A 19,489-nucleotide genomic window follows, 5' to 3' on the forward strand; every position below is an offset into this window, starting at 1 on the left:
TCATAATTGGACCTAGTTGCATTGCCATTCCTAATAGTCTATCTCAAAGTGACTTTTTTGAGATTCTGCGCTTTCTTTACCTTTGAGATTTACAGGGAGTTGTTTCAGACCATATTGATGCAGTGCAGGTTACTGTGGAGGATCAGCCTGCTGCTTTCGGTCTTGTTTTTTTTTTGTTTTTTTATAGAGCTCCAGTGGCTACAGAGACCCCCCCCCCCCCCCCCACTGCATCCACTATTTGACTCATTCCTCTATACCAGCTGGAATCACTCTTAGGCCGCGTACACACGCGGGGACTGTTCGGCCAACTTTGTCCGCTGAACAGTGTTTCGGCGGACAGTCCGCCCGTGTGTGGGCGTTCAGCGGACAGTTTCAGCGAACAGTCCGCTGAACAAGGTTTTTCGGAATTTCCGAAAAACTGTCCGCTGAAACCTTGTTTCAGCGAACAGTTCCCTCGTGTGTAGGCTTGTTCGACAAACTAAGTTCCGCGCATGCTCAGAAAGGCTTTACACGCCGAAAGTTATAATGCAGTGTATAGGACGTCGTATTTTTCGTCCCGTCGTACGTGCCGTTCACGTCATCGCGCACGGTTTCAGCAAACTGTTCGTACGTCGTGTGTGGCCATGTCCGTCCATGCTAATTTTGAGCGGACTGTTTGCCGAAACTGTTTGACGGACAAAGTTGGGCGAACAGTCCCCGCGTGTGTACGCGGCCTTAGTGGTCTTAGGCCCACCTGAGAGGGAGTCTGTTTGCACCATAGGTACACCTACAGTCAACCTAAACTGGAAACTTCGCCTGATCTGGTTTAGATATGGGCATTGGTGCTTCAGGTTGCCCTACATGCAGATGGTTCCCATTGCCTTATCGATCTTTCAATGTCTGTTGCCCATCCCTCACTGTTTTTGAGCATCCCAACGGTTTCTGAATTCTTGTGTCCCTCAGTGGACGAGAGAGAAGATAAGATTTTTGTACTTTGTAAAATATATTTTTTGGGGTCCAATTGGGATCACGGGTTCCACCCCTCCACGTTTTTCCTTTGCCCTGCTACTGCTTTTCACAAAACTGAGGCATGCTTGGTAGAGGAGGGGAATATACAGGGGTTGGCTTGAATTTTTTCTGTTTACCAGTGTCCTAAACCTTCTGCAGGAGCCAAAATAACCCAACTGTTTCTGAATTCCTTTAACCCTCAGTGGACTCCAAGAAATAGATTTTAACACCTTATTTTACAGGCTGTGACTGTTAGATTATTAAAATTTGTATCTAATTTATTTAAACTTGTTCTTGCAGTTGAGCCGGCTCAGCCCTCTTCAGCATCTAGCAGTGGTAATTCTGATGACACTATTCGGTCCATTCTACAACAAGCAAGACGAGAAATGGAAGCCCAGCAAGCTGCTTTTGAACCTGCCTTAAAAACGGCATCTCTGTCCCAAGCTGATCTTGCCATCATTTCTCCAAAACTTATCTCTACCACTGCAGTGTCTTCAGTGTCTAGTTACTCTCCCTTAACCATGTCACTGAAGAAACACACACCCGTTGTGGACTCTGGCATCTCTACCTTACAGAGCCTTTGTAGCGTAAAAAAAGAACCCCCAGAGACATCAATGTTAGACATTCATAGCATGACCGAATCTACGCAGGGAATGCTAAGACACGTGAAAAATGAGCTGGGGCGAGGTACTGCATGGAAAGACCATTGGTGGAACACAGTTCCACACGACAGGAGAACAACGGCACCACCTGAAGATACAAAAGTTGAAGAGTCCAACTGCACAAAGGAGAAACTTATCACTCAGAACAGGCCGGACCGACAAGGGCCCTCGTCTTCTTCAGAGTACTGGAAGGAGTGGCCAAATGCTGAGTCTCCTTATTCGCAGAGCTCGGAAATCAGCATGACAGGAGCCAGCCGCAGTGAAACGCCCCAGAACAGTCCGCTGCCTTCATCTCCAGTTGTATCTATAACCAAACCAGCCAAACCATCTGTCCCTCCACTAACTCCTGAACAGTATGAGGTGTACATGTACCAGGAAGTAGACACCATCGAGCTCACCCGTCAAGTTAAAGAGAAACTTGCAAAAAATGGAATCTGCCAAAGGATATTCGGTGAAAAGGTAAGCGTGTGTATTATTTTAACTTACCTTCCCATTTGCAAGTTCTGTTTATTACCTACACAGCTTTCCAAAGAAAACTCTGGCATGGGTGCTTTGCTTACAAGCAGTTCTTGATACAGTCTTTGCTTGATTTGTCTTGATTTGCACACACTCTAATAAATCATACAATGCAGCTGCTCACAGCCCATGTTGGCAGAAGGTAGATGTTGTTCCTGGACTGTCAAAACGTGTACTTGACACAGATATGATAAATAAATGTTTGGGTTGGCACAGCACAATACAGCCAGTCTTAAAAATTGCTGAAAGATGCTTTGTGTTAGGGAATACAGTACATTTGTAAGCTTGTAGACTTTTAGATAACAATGTCTGCAAATGTCTCAGGGCACCTATGCCAGTGACCTTGTGGAACATCTAAAAGAAAAATGTAAAGATACACTACTGCAGAGATTGGAAATGAAATCTTGAACAGGTAGCACAACTTACCTACTAAGTTGTTAAATTTTTAGACACTACTACATCAGGTCACCTTCATCTCCTTTTTTTTGGTACAAACCAAAAGTTCATGTTTTTTTTAGTCACCCATCAGATTCAAACCTTCCTTGGAATTTTAAATGTGATTGGTGATACAGGAACCAGAGGGAGAAAAAGTAATACAGAACAGCCTTCAGGAATTAAAGTGGAAGTAAACTCCCCTATCGTTTTCAGCCAAGGAAGCTGCCATCTTTGCCTCTGTTTAATCTTCAACTGCTATGGTGCTGCACATGTGATTCATTATGACACCAGCCATTGGATGGTTTGATAGTTTGGCTGAGAGCACAACCAATGTGCAGTTAGCATTCCCAGCATGCCTTTTTTTTAACTGTTTAAATCCATGGGTTTACTTCCACTTTAAACACCAACTGCCCTCCCCATGATCCTATAGCAAGCTTTGTGAGTTTATTCTGCAGGGGATTACACATCCCCTTTATGACTTTTAATGCAGTTTCAGTATTTGCTGGATAACAGTAGTAGCTCACTGAATGCTTTCATTAGCTTCTTAGAATTGCTTGATGAATGAAAGTTATAGGTAACATTATGTTAATTCCATGCTTTTGTGTCTGTTTGCTTTGATTAAACTGTGATTTCATGATAATGTGCATAGTTACATTGGATTAGGCTTCTGAAGCTTAGAGCCAGCAGGGCTGTACACATGTTCAACCCTTTCTTAATAAGCCTTAGTGGAAAAGCCATCTACATGTATAATTACATACCTGCCAGGAGAGCAAGGGAGGCTGTTGTGGTTACTTTTTGAAAGTATGGTTATCCTAAATCCTAATTTTCCACTTTAGCACTGCCCTTTTATCAAAAGATGATTGATTCTTTTTGCAAGATGTGACACTTATGCTGCACAAATACATTCCATAAAGATTAAAAGCTTTATACATTACTGCTTAATAGGATAGTACTGCCTTCCCTTCAGATTAGAACATGATGGAATTTTGGGGACATCTGGTTTGTACCTCCTGAGGCTAAAGCTCAACTTCACCCAAAAGGGAAAGTTCTGCTGTTTCCTAACCTCCTTCCCCTGCAGCCTCCTGGGACATGTCATAGGTCCCAGAAAGCTGCAGGACCAATCAAATAGCGGTGAGCAGCCAACTGTGAAGTCACAGACAGCTACCCAGTTAGGCTGCTTTGACACTGAGGCAGTTTTCAGACATTTTATTGCTAGAAATAGCCTCTAACGCACACTTGAAAACTGCCTCTCCATTCGTTTTAGTGTGACTTTTCACACTGGGGTGGTGCGCTTGCAGGACGTTGGGAAAAGTCCTGCAAGCAGCATTTTTGGGGCGGTTTGGTAGCAGTGTATACACCTCTCCCCAAAAACGCCCTGCCCGTTGAAATGTATGGGCACTTTTAACCCTTTCTTCGGCCGCTAGAGGGGGTTAAAAGCACCGCTAAAGCGACACCCGGCACTTTCAGTTGTGAGAGTAGCCCAAAAATGTTGGCGCCGGGGACTGAAGCCCAGTGATGAAACCAGGTGAGGACATTGCTGGATCCTGGGACAGGTGAGTGTCCTATTATTAAAAGTCAGCAGTTACATTTTTTGTAGATGCTGACTTTTTAAATGGATGACTGAACAACCGCTTTAAGAGTGAGCTTTTTCCAAATTCAGAAAACACTATGCGCTTATTGGTTAGCTGCCTCATGGGCAGAAAAGCTTGACAAGGTTTTGTCAAGGAAAAGGTTAGAGCCATTGTCAGTTTTTTACATCCATCTGCATCCCTATTTGTGAGAATTTCCTTCACTTCTTTACAAGACAGTAAATGAGAACAAATCTTTTCAATGGGTACAACAACACATTTTTAGTAAAGCGAGGAAGGGTTAGAATGTCCCGGTGATAGTAGCCTCTCCCTTTTCTTCACAACACCTAGAGCGCAATCTTCCAGAAGGAGTAACAGCATTTGTAACTCTTCCCCGCTCTATCCTAAATGAAATAGAACATTTGGCTGGGGTTTGGCTTCAATGTTCACTTGCTTGCTTTTATTTTATGTGATGTAAATACTTTTTCCGCAATGTAGATTTTTTTTTTTCTTTTTTGTGCATTTAATACTTGCATATCACTTTTATTAGGCTGGTAGTATAATACTAGACTGATCTGCTTGCTCTGGTACAAAATCCTGTGCTTGATTAAACCGGGGGCCAAACCTATGGAGGTAAGAGCAATATTTCTGACAAAACTTGTGTTGAATTTGCAGGTGCTGGGCCTGTCACAGGGCAGTGTCAGTGACATGCTGTCCAGGCCGAAACCCTGGAGCAAGCTGACCCAAAAAGGCCGGGAACCATTCATTAGAATGCAGCTATGGTTGAACGGGGAGCTTGGGCAGAGCGTCTTGCAATCACAAGGACAGCAACAAGGACAAGGTACTATAAATAAAAACTATGTGTGAGCTTCGCTGTACACCACCTTATTTTCCTCTTTTACTCTGTTTAAAGGGATTTTGGCAGCAGGCAGTGATATAGTCAGAATATGACCTTGGATAATTCTATCAGACAGTAATGACAGGGAGGCACTGTACTGCCGAGCTCTTTTACTCATTTAGTTGTGTGAAAAGTGAGATTTGTTCCGCCCGTGGCGGGCACTGCATTCCATGGGTTTTAGTGCCCTGTGGCAAAGAAAGTGCTGATGTATGACGATTCTTGCAGAGCTGATATTTGCCATATCCTTTGCTGACTTACCTTTTGTTTCCATTTATAGCCCTGCAATCTGCGGCAACTCAGCAGGATCCTGTTATCGAAGGATGTCCAAGTCCAGGTACTTTAGAGTGAATCTTTTTTTTTTTTTTTTGTTTTTGTTTTTTTACCACCGTGATCTGAGTAAGGTTATATGTAGGCTGGCTCTACGTGCTCTTCTGATATTTGGCTGTGCTTGAGAAAATCATCTGTGGCATTTTAAATGTAAATTTTCTTCATCAACCAGCATTTTCTGTTTTCAAAGTACAAAATGTTTTTTGCAGATTCAGCACATACGGTAATTATTCAGAGTGTTTGGTGTGGATGAGGCAGCAGTATACCTTTTTCCAAACATCCAAAGATAAAACAAGCGTTGGTTTTAAACTGAATTTGAAGTTGCACAGTGTATCTTTTTTTTTTTTTTTTTTTTAATACTTGTACTGTAGCTGTGGCCTATGATGAGGATCAATCTATGCTCCTATTGGGCCCCATTGCCATCATGCAGCACATTCTGGTAGCCATCACTGAGCTTGTTCTGTCTACTGTAATGTTATGCTGGATTGTTTCTAAAATGTAGAAAGATTATAATATTGAAAAGTTGATATGGACAAAAAGCAATGTGACAGTGACTGCCTTCTGTTGAAGAGAAGAAGACTTTACACCTACTTTGTAAAAGGGGGGAAAATTATATTTTTTGGAGAATGGCTGTGGTTCAAGATGTTTTGATGAAGATCTGCAATGACAACATTTTTCATTTACGCTTTCTAATGTATTGTGCGGAATAGTCAAAACACTAGAACCTAGGTCTCCACTAAAAGTATTGTCTTGGTTCACACCTATGCGTTTTTTTGCAGAAACGCACTACAGTCACTGCAGTCCATTTAACGTTGGTTCAATAGACTTTAATAGAGAGCTGCAGAAAAGCATGTAGTGTGTTTTTATTTGTTTTTGATGCGTTTTTTAATCTGCCCAACAACAAATTGGCCAAAAAAATAAAAATGCAAAACGCATCAAAAAACTCATGAAAAATGCGGCAAAAAAGCCTGTGCAAAAAACAGGTCTTAAAATTTGCAGTTTACGCAAAATTTGCAATTTACATAGGTTGGAAGTGGGTGCAGTGGAAATCTATTCAGAAGTTTTGTGTAGGTGTTTTGGATAGAGTGGGAAAGAAAGAGAACCTCTGTTTTTTGTGTTTCTTCCCCCTCACTTCCTGGGTCTGTGAACCCTGTTCCCGAGATAGAAAGGGAAGGAAAAATCCTTAGTAGGGACACTAAAAAAAAAAATATTTCTCCAAAAAGTTTTTTTCAAAATGTTCTTTTTTTTAGGTGGTCTATTTGGTTAATTTTCTTTTAGCTTATTGACCTGGCGCAAACTTAAATCTGTTTTAAAATATTGGAATTATGGAATGTGTATTTTTAAGACGTTCCATTTTGTGGTCACATGGACTTTTTCGAAGTCCTGTAAGCACTTTTAAGGGTACTTGCAGTCATCAGGGCCAACCACCAGCTATATTTTGTCCACTACTAACGAAGTAAGTTGACAGACAGCACTGTTCCTGTCTCACACTGACTCCCAGCACCGCCAGCCTGATATCTGCCAATAGTAGAAGCCTACACCAATTATGTGTGAAAGTGTTTCAATTCTCTTGTTATACAGTCTAGTCTTCTGCTGACTAAAAGTAGCATAAACCTTTTTATGATGCCTGGTGTTCCCTTCTAATTATAGGTTATCTAAGGTAGCAATAGCAAAAATCCTAGAAAATCCATTTCTGATCACTGGTCCCTACTACTTACTATTGCTAGCAATGGGTTTGTCCACAGAGCTCTGCCTACAGCTATATAGAAGTTTTCAATAATTGGCTGGGTTAATCAATCTTCTTATGCCTATGAGTAACACATTCCATTGCTGTCAAAGTAGCTGTTCTGCACTGTTTAATCTCATTGTGCTTTACATTGTGACTTTTGTGAAATTATAGCTGAACTTTGTCACATTAGGGAGACCAAAATCATGAGCATCACATATTGGTCTATGTTTGGTGCTCACAAATACATAAACACATACAATGCATGATACGTACCCTGCTACTGTTAATATCAGCACTTAGAATAGATAAGAATGGGATTTTTTTTTCTACCCCCATACACAATACACAAGCGTTTATAGATGCATTTAAACTATAGCTGACATAAGAGAAATAAGTAAACTACCACTGCATAACCCCATCTAAAAAGTTTTTTTCCTGACCGTCATGCAGATCCCTCCAAAAACAAAATTCCTACACATAGTTGGGTGCTTAAAGTGGTGGACAGGTTTGCTTTACTTTACTGCACGTCACTCCACACCTTGGTAAATAAACTGCAGTGCCCCCCCTTGGAAGTAACAATGGACAAAGGGACTTGTCAAGCCCACAAATCTAGTCCCCTTCCCAGCTCATTATTGGTGATGGAGCTTGCACAGAGTTATTGATGTCATCACCGTGTTTTGGGCCCAGGGATTGGCTGCTCAGTCCCAGGTGTACAACCTGGGAGGTGGTCACATGCTTCCCTATACCCTGAAGTACTGCATATTTGTAGTGTCTGTTCTGGAGCAGCAGAGTGAAAAAGGAACAAAGGGAAGGTGAAATATAAGTGGGTTAGAGGGTGGACTAGGAAAAGACTCTGAATGGGCACAGTGACTGTTTCTACAGAAACCAGCCATCAGTCTTCTATGTAACTCTGTCTAAAGAGTTGTGATCTGTACAGATATTCCTCTACTGCAATTTATAAACATCATAAGATCTGATCTCTGTGTGACCTATTGTTCTGTAAACTCACTTTTTCTAGCACATCCAAGCAGCCCTATGTTCCCCTTACTCATACTTGCTGTACTCCGCTGCTGTACATGTTGCACCAGCGGAGGTGCTCACAGAGAGTACTTTATTTTGGTTAGTGTCCTCTCATTATTATACTGGAGGTGGAAAACTGCATTTGAAGTTACAGCTGTGGGTGTTCCCGAGGGACTCGGTCTTTCTTCTTCGTTCGTCTATATTCTGAGCCATCATCCATCATGTCTAACCTCACGCTGCTTAGCAGAAGACAAACCCATAGGAATAGAAACTCGTACAACAACAAAAGACAACTGCTAATTAAGGACTGTTTTTTCACCCCCCAACCAATGCATACCTTGAATAATGGCTTCTACATAAGTGACTTAAATGTCCGCAATATGTTTAGATCTGCTTAAAATAATGTGGAACACAAACAAAAGTCCTTTTTGTTAATTATATCACACAGCAATTAATCTTCAGAGTCTCTTAGGAGGGGCCACAGAAGACAAAGGAGTTTGCAGATTGAATTACCTTATAAAGGTTATTAAAGTAACTTGACTGAACTTTTACTATTTTTCATCTAAAAGTTTTAGTTGCCTAATAAAGTTTTATATACATTTATTTTACATTAAACCATTTAATTTATAAACATTACTTAAATGATAGTTTTAAAACTGAGGAAAAGAGTGATATTTCTAGACTATTTACGTGCATTAAAACAAAATACCAATACAGAACACTCTTGAGTAATATCTTGTAAAGTAATATAATAAATAACATAAAATAATGCAGTATAATCCTAGTCCTGGATATAAAAATGTTTCAAAAGTAAAGCTGTCTGTTATTTTCCAACACTAGAATTTTAAATCTAAACTCAAGTCATCCATAAAAAAAATGTACTCAGGAGTTTTAAAGCAGAGCAATACCTAACTTCTTCCTCGCTCCCACAGGCTTTTTCATAGCCATATGACCAGTCCCACAAAGCAGCTCCCCAGCACCATTATCAGGCTGCTCACTATTTGATGCCATTGCTTACAATGCAGGACCAGCATTGTATGCGAGGACATCAAGGGGTCCTCCCACAATGAAGGAGCAGTGGAGAGTACCAGCTGCTGGAGGGATGAGGAATTATGTAAAGCCCTGTACACACGGGCCGAATGTCTGGCAGTATCTGGCGGTATCCGCCAGTTCAGTAGAAAAAAATCCAGGTTTTTTTCCGTTCAGCCCGCTGGGTTGCATGAAAAAAAGCTAGCAGTGTGTACTAGGTTTCTATTGATGCCACCCGACATTCGGCCTGTGTGTAAGTGGCATTAAAGTGGAGTGTCACCCACTTATTGAGAGGTGGTCTTAAATGAAAGACCACCTCTCCACCGCTTGTTTTTGGCTAGTTAAAAAATTTATGATGATCACTGTTTTGGAGGACGTTTCTATAAACATTAATTCATGTAATTTTAATGGTGCCATTCACGTTGTATTTACCTGCATTTAGGTGCAGTCAGTTCAGCTACATTTAGAAAAAAATTAATTTTGTATGTCCAGGATCTTATTAGACATTCTAAATGCATCTAAACTTGCTTTAAAGCAGGAACCTCTAAACACAGGAAAAAATAATCTGGAATACATCAAAGTTGCGTATACTTCTGAGATACTACTAAGGCCGCGTACACACGAGAGGATTGTCCGTCCAACTTAGTCCGCTGAAACATGTTTCAGCGGACAGTCTGGTGGACTAAGTCTTTCGGAATTTCCGTAATATTGTCCGTCCAACTTTGGTTTCAGCGGACAGTCCGCTCGTGAGTAGGCAAGTTGGACGGACTAAGTATGGAGCAAGCTCAGAAAGGGTTTACACGGCCGAAGGTTGCATTGCAGTGTATTGGACGTCGTATTTCTAGTCCCGTCGTACGTGCTGTACACGTCATCGCGCAAGCTTTCAGCGGACTGTCTGTTCATCGTGTGTGGTCAAGTCCGTTCATTCAAAAGTAGGACGGACTGTCTGTCGGATTGTCTGACGGACTTAGTTGGACGGACAATCCTCTCGTGTGTACGCGGCCTAAGTGTCGGTTCACACTGAGGCAGCATGACTTGCAGCGCGACTGCCTCAGGCGACCTGGACACGACTGCTGCAGTGACTTGCAAAACGACTTCTCTATAGAAGTCAATGCAAGTTGCCTCAAGTCGCCCCCAAAGTCGTACAGGAACCTTTTTCTAAGTCGGAGCGACTTGTGTCGCTCCGATTAGAATGGCTCCATTGTACAGAACGGGACCCGACTTTTCAGGCGGCTAAGTCGCCTGACAAGTCGTCCCAGTGTGAACCGACCCCAAGATGGCTTCTCTTGCATTTAGAAAAACTACGCACAGGAGTGCTAGTGTGAACGAGGCACATCAGGATACGGTTACTTGAGTTATTTTCACTTGAGTCCAATGAGATTTGAAAAGGACATGGTTGAAATAAAGATCCTAAACACTGTGTCAAAGCTTTGTCAAAGAATTGAGCCCAATGGCAGTTACTTACAGGAACTCCAAAATGCCTGGATTTCAGCGCATATTTTTGTTGGGCTAGATTCTATTTGAGAGATAGCCAGGACTCCCAAGATTGACTCATGCTAGCCTTGTAACCTTGAATGCTGCTTAGGGACCCTGCTCAGGCTATCACAGTCATGTTCAGTGGATTACGCTGTAAGGGGGCGGGCTGGGAGAGTCCTCCCTGACTCTGGGGCTTACTCATGGAGGTGGGCAGGGTGAAATGCGTTGGAGCCTGGCCTGGAAGGAGAATTCTGAGGCTGTTTTTATTCATTAGTTGTATGGCTGGGAACGGTGTACGGTTACTGGAATATCTTTACACCTGCACAACATGCTAACAATGTACTTGGTAATCTTTTGTATGTACATATGTAGGCTTATTTTGATACATAAATAATCTTGTTTTAAATGTGTACACCGCTCTTATCAGAATTGCCCATGAATTATGGTTACACATTTTTTGCAACTCTATAAATTATGATTTAAATGAAATCCTTGTACTGTATCAAGGGATTCCATTTATATTATGTAAGCTCTACCTAGTTCATTAGGTACCTGGATATTAGCTTGATTCCTGCATCGTACTTTGTGCACTGGATAGGATGAACTTCATGACCATGTAAAACCAAAACCTGATATGGATTCATTGGCTTTTAATTAAATATGGCATGATGTTTTAAGTTGAAGTTTAGTATTTTGTTTTTATTTTTTTGTGGGGAATATGGGGGTAGTACCAAACACTTTACTTATGTGTATTAGTGTGTACCCCTTTAACTGCAAGCTGCTGTTTCTCATTAAAATCTTTGCTTCATTTGCTTGATATCTTCTGGCACTGTGAGAACAGCCATCGCCACTAGTTCTGCTTGCTTGCCTGCCCCATCCACCATTCAAAGCCCTTGTATTACTGTTCTCACACAGTGCGCCACATTCTGTGAATAGAGGCAGTTCAATGACGGGGTTGGGTGAGAGGTGTAACTCTTCAGACTAGTAGTGGCGGTTGTTAACTCTCACAGCGCTGGAAGATAACCGCTCAAGACAATTTCCGACACCTATGAAGGAGGCACTGAGAGGAAGATTTTTATAAGAAGCCTGCAGGTAATGCCATACACACCATTACACATAACTATGCTTGATGCTGTATCCTCAGAAAAAAAATCTAAACTTCAGCTTTAGATGTAATAGAATCCATTTAATCTTTTATTCTTAGAACAAATTTATAAGGTTGGGCAGGCAGATTTGCCTCTAAAAAAGCACAGTTTTAGACGGGAAGTAAAATTAAAGTGATTGTAACGTCTTGTTTTTCTTAAGTTAAAAATAACAAACATGTTATACTTGCCTGCACTGTGCAGTGGATTTGCACAGAGCAGCCTAGATCCTCCTCTTCTCGGGTCCCTCTTCGGTGCTCATGGCTCCCCCCACAGCAAGCAGCTCAGCTCCCTGTGCTCTGCCCCCTTTCTCTCCTGATTGGTTGACTGACTTTGACAGTGGGAGCCAATGGTGCTGCACTGCTGTCTCAGCATCTTCATGTATAGAGGAAACCTAATATCTTCAGGGATTAGAACACCTGTCAGTTTTTATTGCTATCTGTACCCCTGTTAGGAAGATTCACCCTCTATATCAGGGATATGCAATTAGCGGACCTCCAGCTGTTGCAGAACTTCAAGCCCCATGAGGCATAGCAAGACTCCACTGACAGCAATAAGCATGACACCCAGAGGCAGAGGCATGATGGGACTTGTAGTTTTGCAACAGCTGGAGTTCCGCTAATTGCAGATCAATGCTCTATATCAATGTTTCTCAACTCCAGTCCTCAAGGAGCCCCAACAGGTCATGTTTACAGAATTTCCCTCAGATGAAACTGTTGTGGTAATTACAAGCAGTGAAAGCAGTGAAACTGATTAAATCACCTGTGCAAAATAATGGAAAGCCTGAAAACATGACCTGTTGGGCCACCTTGAGGACTGGAGTTGAGAAACGCTGCTCTATATTTCTCCTGTTTAACATTATCATTGAAAGTGAAAATAAAGAAAATCCTAAATTTTGGGTTGTCCCCAGAAAAGTAATAGAGGGGCAATCTTCCAATGGGGACAATAGTTTTGGTGACCTGGGGGTCCCTGAGGGATTCCCTTAATTTGCAGGGATTTCCTCTCCTTTCATGTTTGGATATGGGGCAGGAAGTGAAGAAAAATCTCTGAAATGAGACACAGATGGCGGAAAAAACTCTGCCAGGGGTTATAACCCTCCCTTGCTTTATCCAAAATTAAAAAAAAAAAATGTTTTGGCTATAGTTCTACTTTAAACTGAATATGGCATCCGTTTTAATGATTTAGTAATTGGAGCTACCAGGTTGTGAAAAATTACAGTCACTGGCTTGCAGGCCACATCACCTAAACCAGTTTAAATGCAGAATTTTCAAGTTTGAGTGGCATATACAGTATTGTATAGCAAATCAGCTATAAGGGTGAAAAATAAAAATAAAAGCTTTGCACATGTTTAGCAGGTTTTATGCATTCTCTATTGAGACATGTTTACCATTTTTCAAGTAATTTTCTCCTTTCTATAATTATGTGTTTCCATGAATGAAAACTTCATCTAAATTATTTCATCTGAGCTCTTTATGCAGATACCTGGTTCAAGGTATCCTCAGCAATAGCTTTGGAGGCCGTACCTGAACCCTTGAACTAGACTGAAGATTGCAGGGCCTGACTGATATGTGACTTTCAGTTACTATACCTTGCTTGTGGTACTGACAGACAGACCTAATACAGATATCTGTGTACCATGTTAGCTAGCTACTGAGCTCTTTCCGGATCCAGAGCCACTGCACAGCCTCCTGAATCTGTGTCTTACAGCAGTAGAGGCCTCTAGACCTACTCTTGCTGAGGCTCTGCATGATCAAGTGTCTTACAAATCCTTGCTGGATGATTTTGTTCTGATTTCTTTCCTTTGCTATACCAAGGGGAAATGTACCAGTTTGTCACAGCTTTAAGAAGCCTAAATCACAAATTGGAAAACATGTATTTTATCCAAGATTTTCTCAGATTATAGAAAGGTTTTTACTCCAACCTTTTCACTGTTACAAAACTAAAAGGGGAGATTCAACCTATTTGGGATATGAAGACTTTTTAAATCTCTTCAAGTCCTAAAATTTCACGTGGAATCTACCTTGATCTGTCATATCTTCCCTCTATCAGGGAGATTTTCTAGCTTCTGTGGATGTCAAGGATGCATACTTGCATGTCCCTATCTTTCCAGCGCATCGACACATCCATTTTGCTGTGGAAGAGCAACACTACCAGTTTGTAGCCCTGCTATTTGTCTTCTACACCCCTAGTGTTCAGTAAGGTATTGGCACCTCTGCTAGTATTAAGCCTAGTACTCACTATTAGCTTTTTTTTGTTCAACCCAGTGTGCCTGCCTGGGTGGGATGGTGTATCATGTAGCTCCTCCTATACAGCCACCTGTGATTACATGGGATATAAATTTGGATCTCTTGGCTCTTGAAAGGCAGCTTTTTGACCCATTATGGATGGTTGTCCTTTAAGATCACACTCACAAAGTTGCTTTCCTTGTTGCAATCATCTGTGCAAGGTGTGTGTCTGAACTGGTAGCCCTGCCCTGTAAAGGAGCATATCTGGTCTCACACAAGGATATGGTGGTGTTGAAGCCTAGAGCCTCCATTTTTCTTTTTGGCCTTTTATCTCCACCATTATGTGTGTCTCTCTCTCTCTCTCTCTCTCTCTCCCCCTCCCCCAAAAGGAAGCTCCTGTTCAGTGCCTGGGCGTAGTTTGTGCACTGTAGGCTTACTTCCAGCCACTGCTTCCATTAGAAAGACTGACTTTTATTGTAATTTATGATGGTCTTGTAAAGTGGAACCAACTTCTCACTCCACCATTTTTTTACAGCGGCTCAGACAGATCATTGCACAAGCTTATGAACTTAAAAAGTTTGTAAACCCCTGAAAAAAACAACCTACAATACAAAGGCATTATGAGCTAGTATGCATGGCATACTAGCTCATTATGAATTACTTACCTTAGAACGATGCCTTGCAGTGCCACCCGCACTCTGCTCCCAAGGCCAACATATTTTACTAGTTACTTCCGGGTTCACAGGCTCCAGCGATGTGATTGGCCAGAGCCATAATGACGTCACTCCCACGCATGCTTGCAGGTGCTGCCAGTCATTGCATGGGTACTGAAGAAACGGCACCAGTGGCCCGTTCATTCAGTGCGCATGATGTCGGCAGCAGCACATATACTGAATTTACAGTACCTACAGGTAAGCCTTATTATAGGCTTATCTGTAGATACAAGGGGTGTAACAGTTTGCCACCACTTTAAGGACATGGTTCCACCCTTTCCTGTCAAGATATACTCTACTAGATCTGTGATTGCATCTTGGGCCTTTCCCCATTAACTGTTTCCCAGTTTTGAAAGGCTGCCCCATAGTCTTCTGTTCACACGTTCTCAAAGTTTTTACAGGTAAATATTCAGGCCCCATCTGATGACTGCTTCAGGTGTAAGATCTTTCAAGCAGCTCGTAAAACTGCAGGCTGCCCCCAGTTCTGTTGTTATGTAAGCATGTTAGTCTTTTGTTATTGTTGCCCGCCCCTCTACTGGACTGCTGTTGGATGTCTCAATTATAATAACATAATTAACTCCTGTATCCCCCTAGACCCCTATTACATGAGCGGACCGATCAGGTCTGCCTGTCCGTTTTTCTGGCGGCCCTAATCTGACCACCCATTGTTCTCTAAGGGGAGGTGGATGTAACCGGACACGTGTATCCGATCCAGTCTGCCAAAAACAGACAAATGGGGATCCATTCCCCATCCATCAATTGGCTCTGTTGACAGTTGGATGCAAATGGACAGGAGGTCCATTTCTATCTGAACAGCGGGTTGTGTCCGTGTCCGTTCTGCATAAGCAGAGCGGGCGTGAAACCGGTCATCTGCCTACATAGCGGGGACCAGCGGACAGATCGCCCACTGAGCAGGCGGATCCACTTGACATAGTCCGCCCAATGTGAAAAGGACCTTAAAGCAGAACTAAACCCTCCTATCCTCTACAGCCAAGGACTCTAAGATGGCAGCTTCCATGGCTGTAAAGGATAGGAGGGTTTAGTTCTGCTTTAAGTTTGAAAATTAAATAAAGTCTCCAAATGGTTGCTGTGGGAAGCAAGAATTTCTTTCTAGCACTTTTTATATATCAACTTGTACATAAAGCTCCTGCTGTGAGAAGGTTAGATGACAAGACTAGAAATGCGCAGTGATGTTTTCACATTATACAATTATACATCAGACCTGGAAAGAGGAAGCTATGTTCCTGTATACAAATATAATGCATACTGTTATTGGTTTCATAACTAATACAAACACTGCTGTGTTTTCCTAGGCACGGTGATAAAGCCTAATACTTGACAAATCCAAGTAATCACATAGAAGTGGCTGATATTCAGATCTAATACTCAGAACCCAGCTGGAGATGAATGTAGAGAAAAATTATTATTTAAAACATGAGATGAATAATATCATTCAGTGAAACCTAGTTTACAAAACTCTTCAAGTTGGTTGAAGATCTCTAAAATGGGGTAAAAAAATAAATAATAATAAAACATAATCTATGGCAAACGCCTTAAGCAGCATTCAAAGTGGGACTCCCTGGGGGCAACAAAAAGATGTTCTAATCAATTACCACATCATAACACTGATGTATGATAATTACTGAGTGTTTCTCCTGAGATAGTGCAGCATTTGGCTGGGATGCAGTCCTTTCATGGTCCACTGCCTGATTAATATGCAAATAATAGGCTGATTGCATGATGAATGCAGAAAATGAGTTCGCTGATAACGTGAGCAGTGAGGCGAGAACATGATAAATTACTTTTACTGACTGTCCTACATTAAGCACTCTTTCTCAACAATTTTATCTGAAATTGAAAGAAGCAGTATGGATATTGTAGGTCTGTATAAAATAATGTTCCTTAATAATCACTATATTATTGCCGCATTGAGCATAAGTGGCATTTAGTCTCAGTGTTTCACCTCGCACTCAGCGGAGATTTGTTTTATTCATTATGCACAATTGCTCTCCTTAAAAAGGTGAAGTCAAAACACAGGAAAGAGCCAACCATAATTTGTCATTGCTGGCCTGCTCTAATAAAGGCATTGTGATCATTAGGTATGTTCTGTGACACTGTCGGGCAAAGGCTTCAAGTGGACAGAATGCCTCCAAGGAGCAGTGAAAGCCATTCAGTCTATTGAACTAGACTGCTCTTTTCAGCTCTATCTGCCTTTCTATCTGCCTCATGCCTTACAGATGTCATTTGGCTCATGTAACTGGTTGACTGGTTTACCCTACTAAACCTTTACCTCTGTGTATAGCTCAGAAGAGCGTTCCTGCCTACAGTAGCCAATCAGTTTATAGTTGTAAATTTTGATGTACAAATTAGACGGAGACCTTTGAGATCTTATATGTACAAATCTCAGATTGAACCTTTCTGCTTTTAGCATTTGTGTATACAGTTTTTCTCAGTGTTGCTGTAGGATAAAAGTGGGCCCACAGCATTGATTACTTCCAGGGCCCACCTTTATGAATCATAGGGACATTTGAGTCTTACAAAATATGTGTATGTGGTGTGTATTTTAACTCCATTTCAATGCGTTGCATTAAGATTTAACGCAACCCATATGCTTACTTTTTCATCACCTGTTACTTGAGAAAACATTGACATGTGACTCAAAAGACAACACTAAAAATGCACCGGAATTCACCTTCAATGCATTCCTATTGATTTCAATAGGAGGGTGCAATTTTGGTGCATTTTTGGAACAGAGGACCATAGATGCAGCATGAAGCACACCCACAGTGTGTCAACAGTTACAAATGATTTAAAGGGGATAGTTGTTAATGTGCTTTTGTTGCATTTGTAGAAATGCAGCCCCAAACTTGCAAGGAACCTCCACTATTGCAAGGAAGCTCCACAACTGCTGCCTGCAGACACTCATTATTGTATTGCTCTCCAGCCCTTCCTGAACCAACTAACTTTTGCTACAGTGAAATATTTCAAATTTTGACTTGACAGTCCATAGTCCCTGCTGCCATTTTTCTGTACCGCAGTTCCCAACTTTTTCGAATTTGGGGTTGCACTAAAAAGCATACCAGCTTCCAGCTAAGATCATATTATTTCCACTGACAGTGGACAAGTAATACGTTAAATAGGTAAGAATGTAATACGTTATATATGTAAGAAGTAATAACAGTAGATAAGAACATATACATATAGATTATGTCATTTATAGGCTTCAGTTTTCTTGAAAACTGCAGTAAATCTGTGGAATATCCTGCTAATGGCCTTCTGAGCTACCTTGTCTGAGTCTTGTATTACTGTCAGCACATTGATCAAAAAGTTATGTTTGAACCTAAATTGAATAGACAGTGTATTCTGCATGGAGGCGTTTTAATCATTAGCTTTTGCTACCAGGAGCTGGACAGCACAACGAAGGTGACTAGAGAATGACAAATGACATATAATACAGATGCTTGTCACCACATTCATCATCTTCTGCAGCATGCTTGTAAATAAAGATAAAAAGTGCAGAGGTTGCTCTGGAAGATGGTACTGTGTATATAATACATATATTGATTAAACACCTGATCACCAACTATAAAACTCACCAAGGGATTTCTTTGTGTTTCTTGAATTTTAAGTAATGGATTTCAGAAAATAATCTGGCCACTAAACCACTGCAATCTAGGGACTGAAATGTTAATCATGTCTAAGGTCAACCCTCTATTATTTAATTTTGCGTAAATATATATGGAATGGTGGCATTCTAATTACAGAGTTGCATTTGTTTTGATGCTACCATTAAAGTAGGTTATAAACCTTTATTCAGCTTACATTGAATTGGCACTGCCATCTTTTTAGGTCCTGTGCTTCTCTCAAAATTTGACACCTACCCCATGCCACGTATAGATGAGTTGATTGACCGGCTGGGAACAGCCCGATATATGACAACTCTTGATCTCACCAAAGGGTATTGGCAAATTCCCCTGGCCGAGTCGGCCAAGGAGAAAACTGCGTTTGTAACCCCAGATGGGGCATTCCAATATAAGAGAATGCCGTTTGGGTTACAGAATGCACCGGCAACATTCCAGCGGAAAATGGATAAGATTCTGAGGCCCCATCAGAAATATGCTGCAGCTTACCTGGATGATGTGATTATCCATAGCACAGACTGGGTCTCACATTTGCCAAAAGTACAAGCAGTCCTAGACTCTATCCGGGAAGCTGGGTTTACGGCCAATCCAAAGAAGTGTACCATTGGACAGGAGGAGGCCAAATATCTTGGGTACACTATTGGGAGGGGGGTGATAAAACCCCAAGTCAATAAAGTCGAGGCCATACAGAGTTGGCCACGTCCCAACAGCAAGAAACAGGTACGAGCCTTTCTGGGAATCGCTGGCTATTATCGACGATTCATTCCCCATTTTGCTTCTCAGGCTGTGCCCCTCACCAACCTGACAAAAGGGAAAGAGTCGGTCATGGTTAAATGGTCCCCAGAGGCTGAGGAAGCATTTCAGTCCTTAAAAACAGCCTTATGTAGCCAGCCAGTGTTGTACTCACCAGACTTCTCTAAGGACTTTGTTGTACAAACTGATGCATCAGACGTTGGTTTAGGAGCAGTGTTATCCCAGGTCTGGAACGGGGAAGAGCACCCAGTCATTTACCTCAGCAGGAAGTTAAAGTCCCATGAGGTAAATTACTCCACGATTGAGAAGGAATGTTTAGCAGTGAAGTGGGCTCTAGATTCCCTTCGGTACTATCTGCTAGGTAGGCA

General features: G+C 41.7%; 1 protein-coding gene across 1 annotated transcript in view; it reads left to right on the forward strand.

Moving 5' to 3' along the window:
• CUX1 (cut like homeobox 1) overlaps positions 1-19,489 on the forward strand; it is a 443,218-nt gene that overhangs the window by 377,234 nt on the left and 46,495 nt on the right. The window contains 3 exon segments of the mRNA XM_077480526.1: positions 1,288-2,108; positions 4,844-5,009; positions 5,344-5,400. Coding sequence (XP_077336652.1) covers positions 1,288-2,108; positions 4,844-5,009; positions 5,344-5,400 — 1,044 coding nt within the window.

The sequence above is a fragment of the Lithobates pipiens genome, unplaced genomic scaffold (assembly GCF_037356315.1).
Source record: "Lithobates pipiens isolate NorthernLeopardFrog02 unplaced genomic scaffold, aLitPip1_a1.2 Scaffold_16, whole genome shotgun sequence".
Taxonomy (NCBI): Eukaryota; Metazoa; Chordata; class Amphibia; order Anura; family Ranidae; genus Lithobates; species Lithobates pipiens.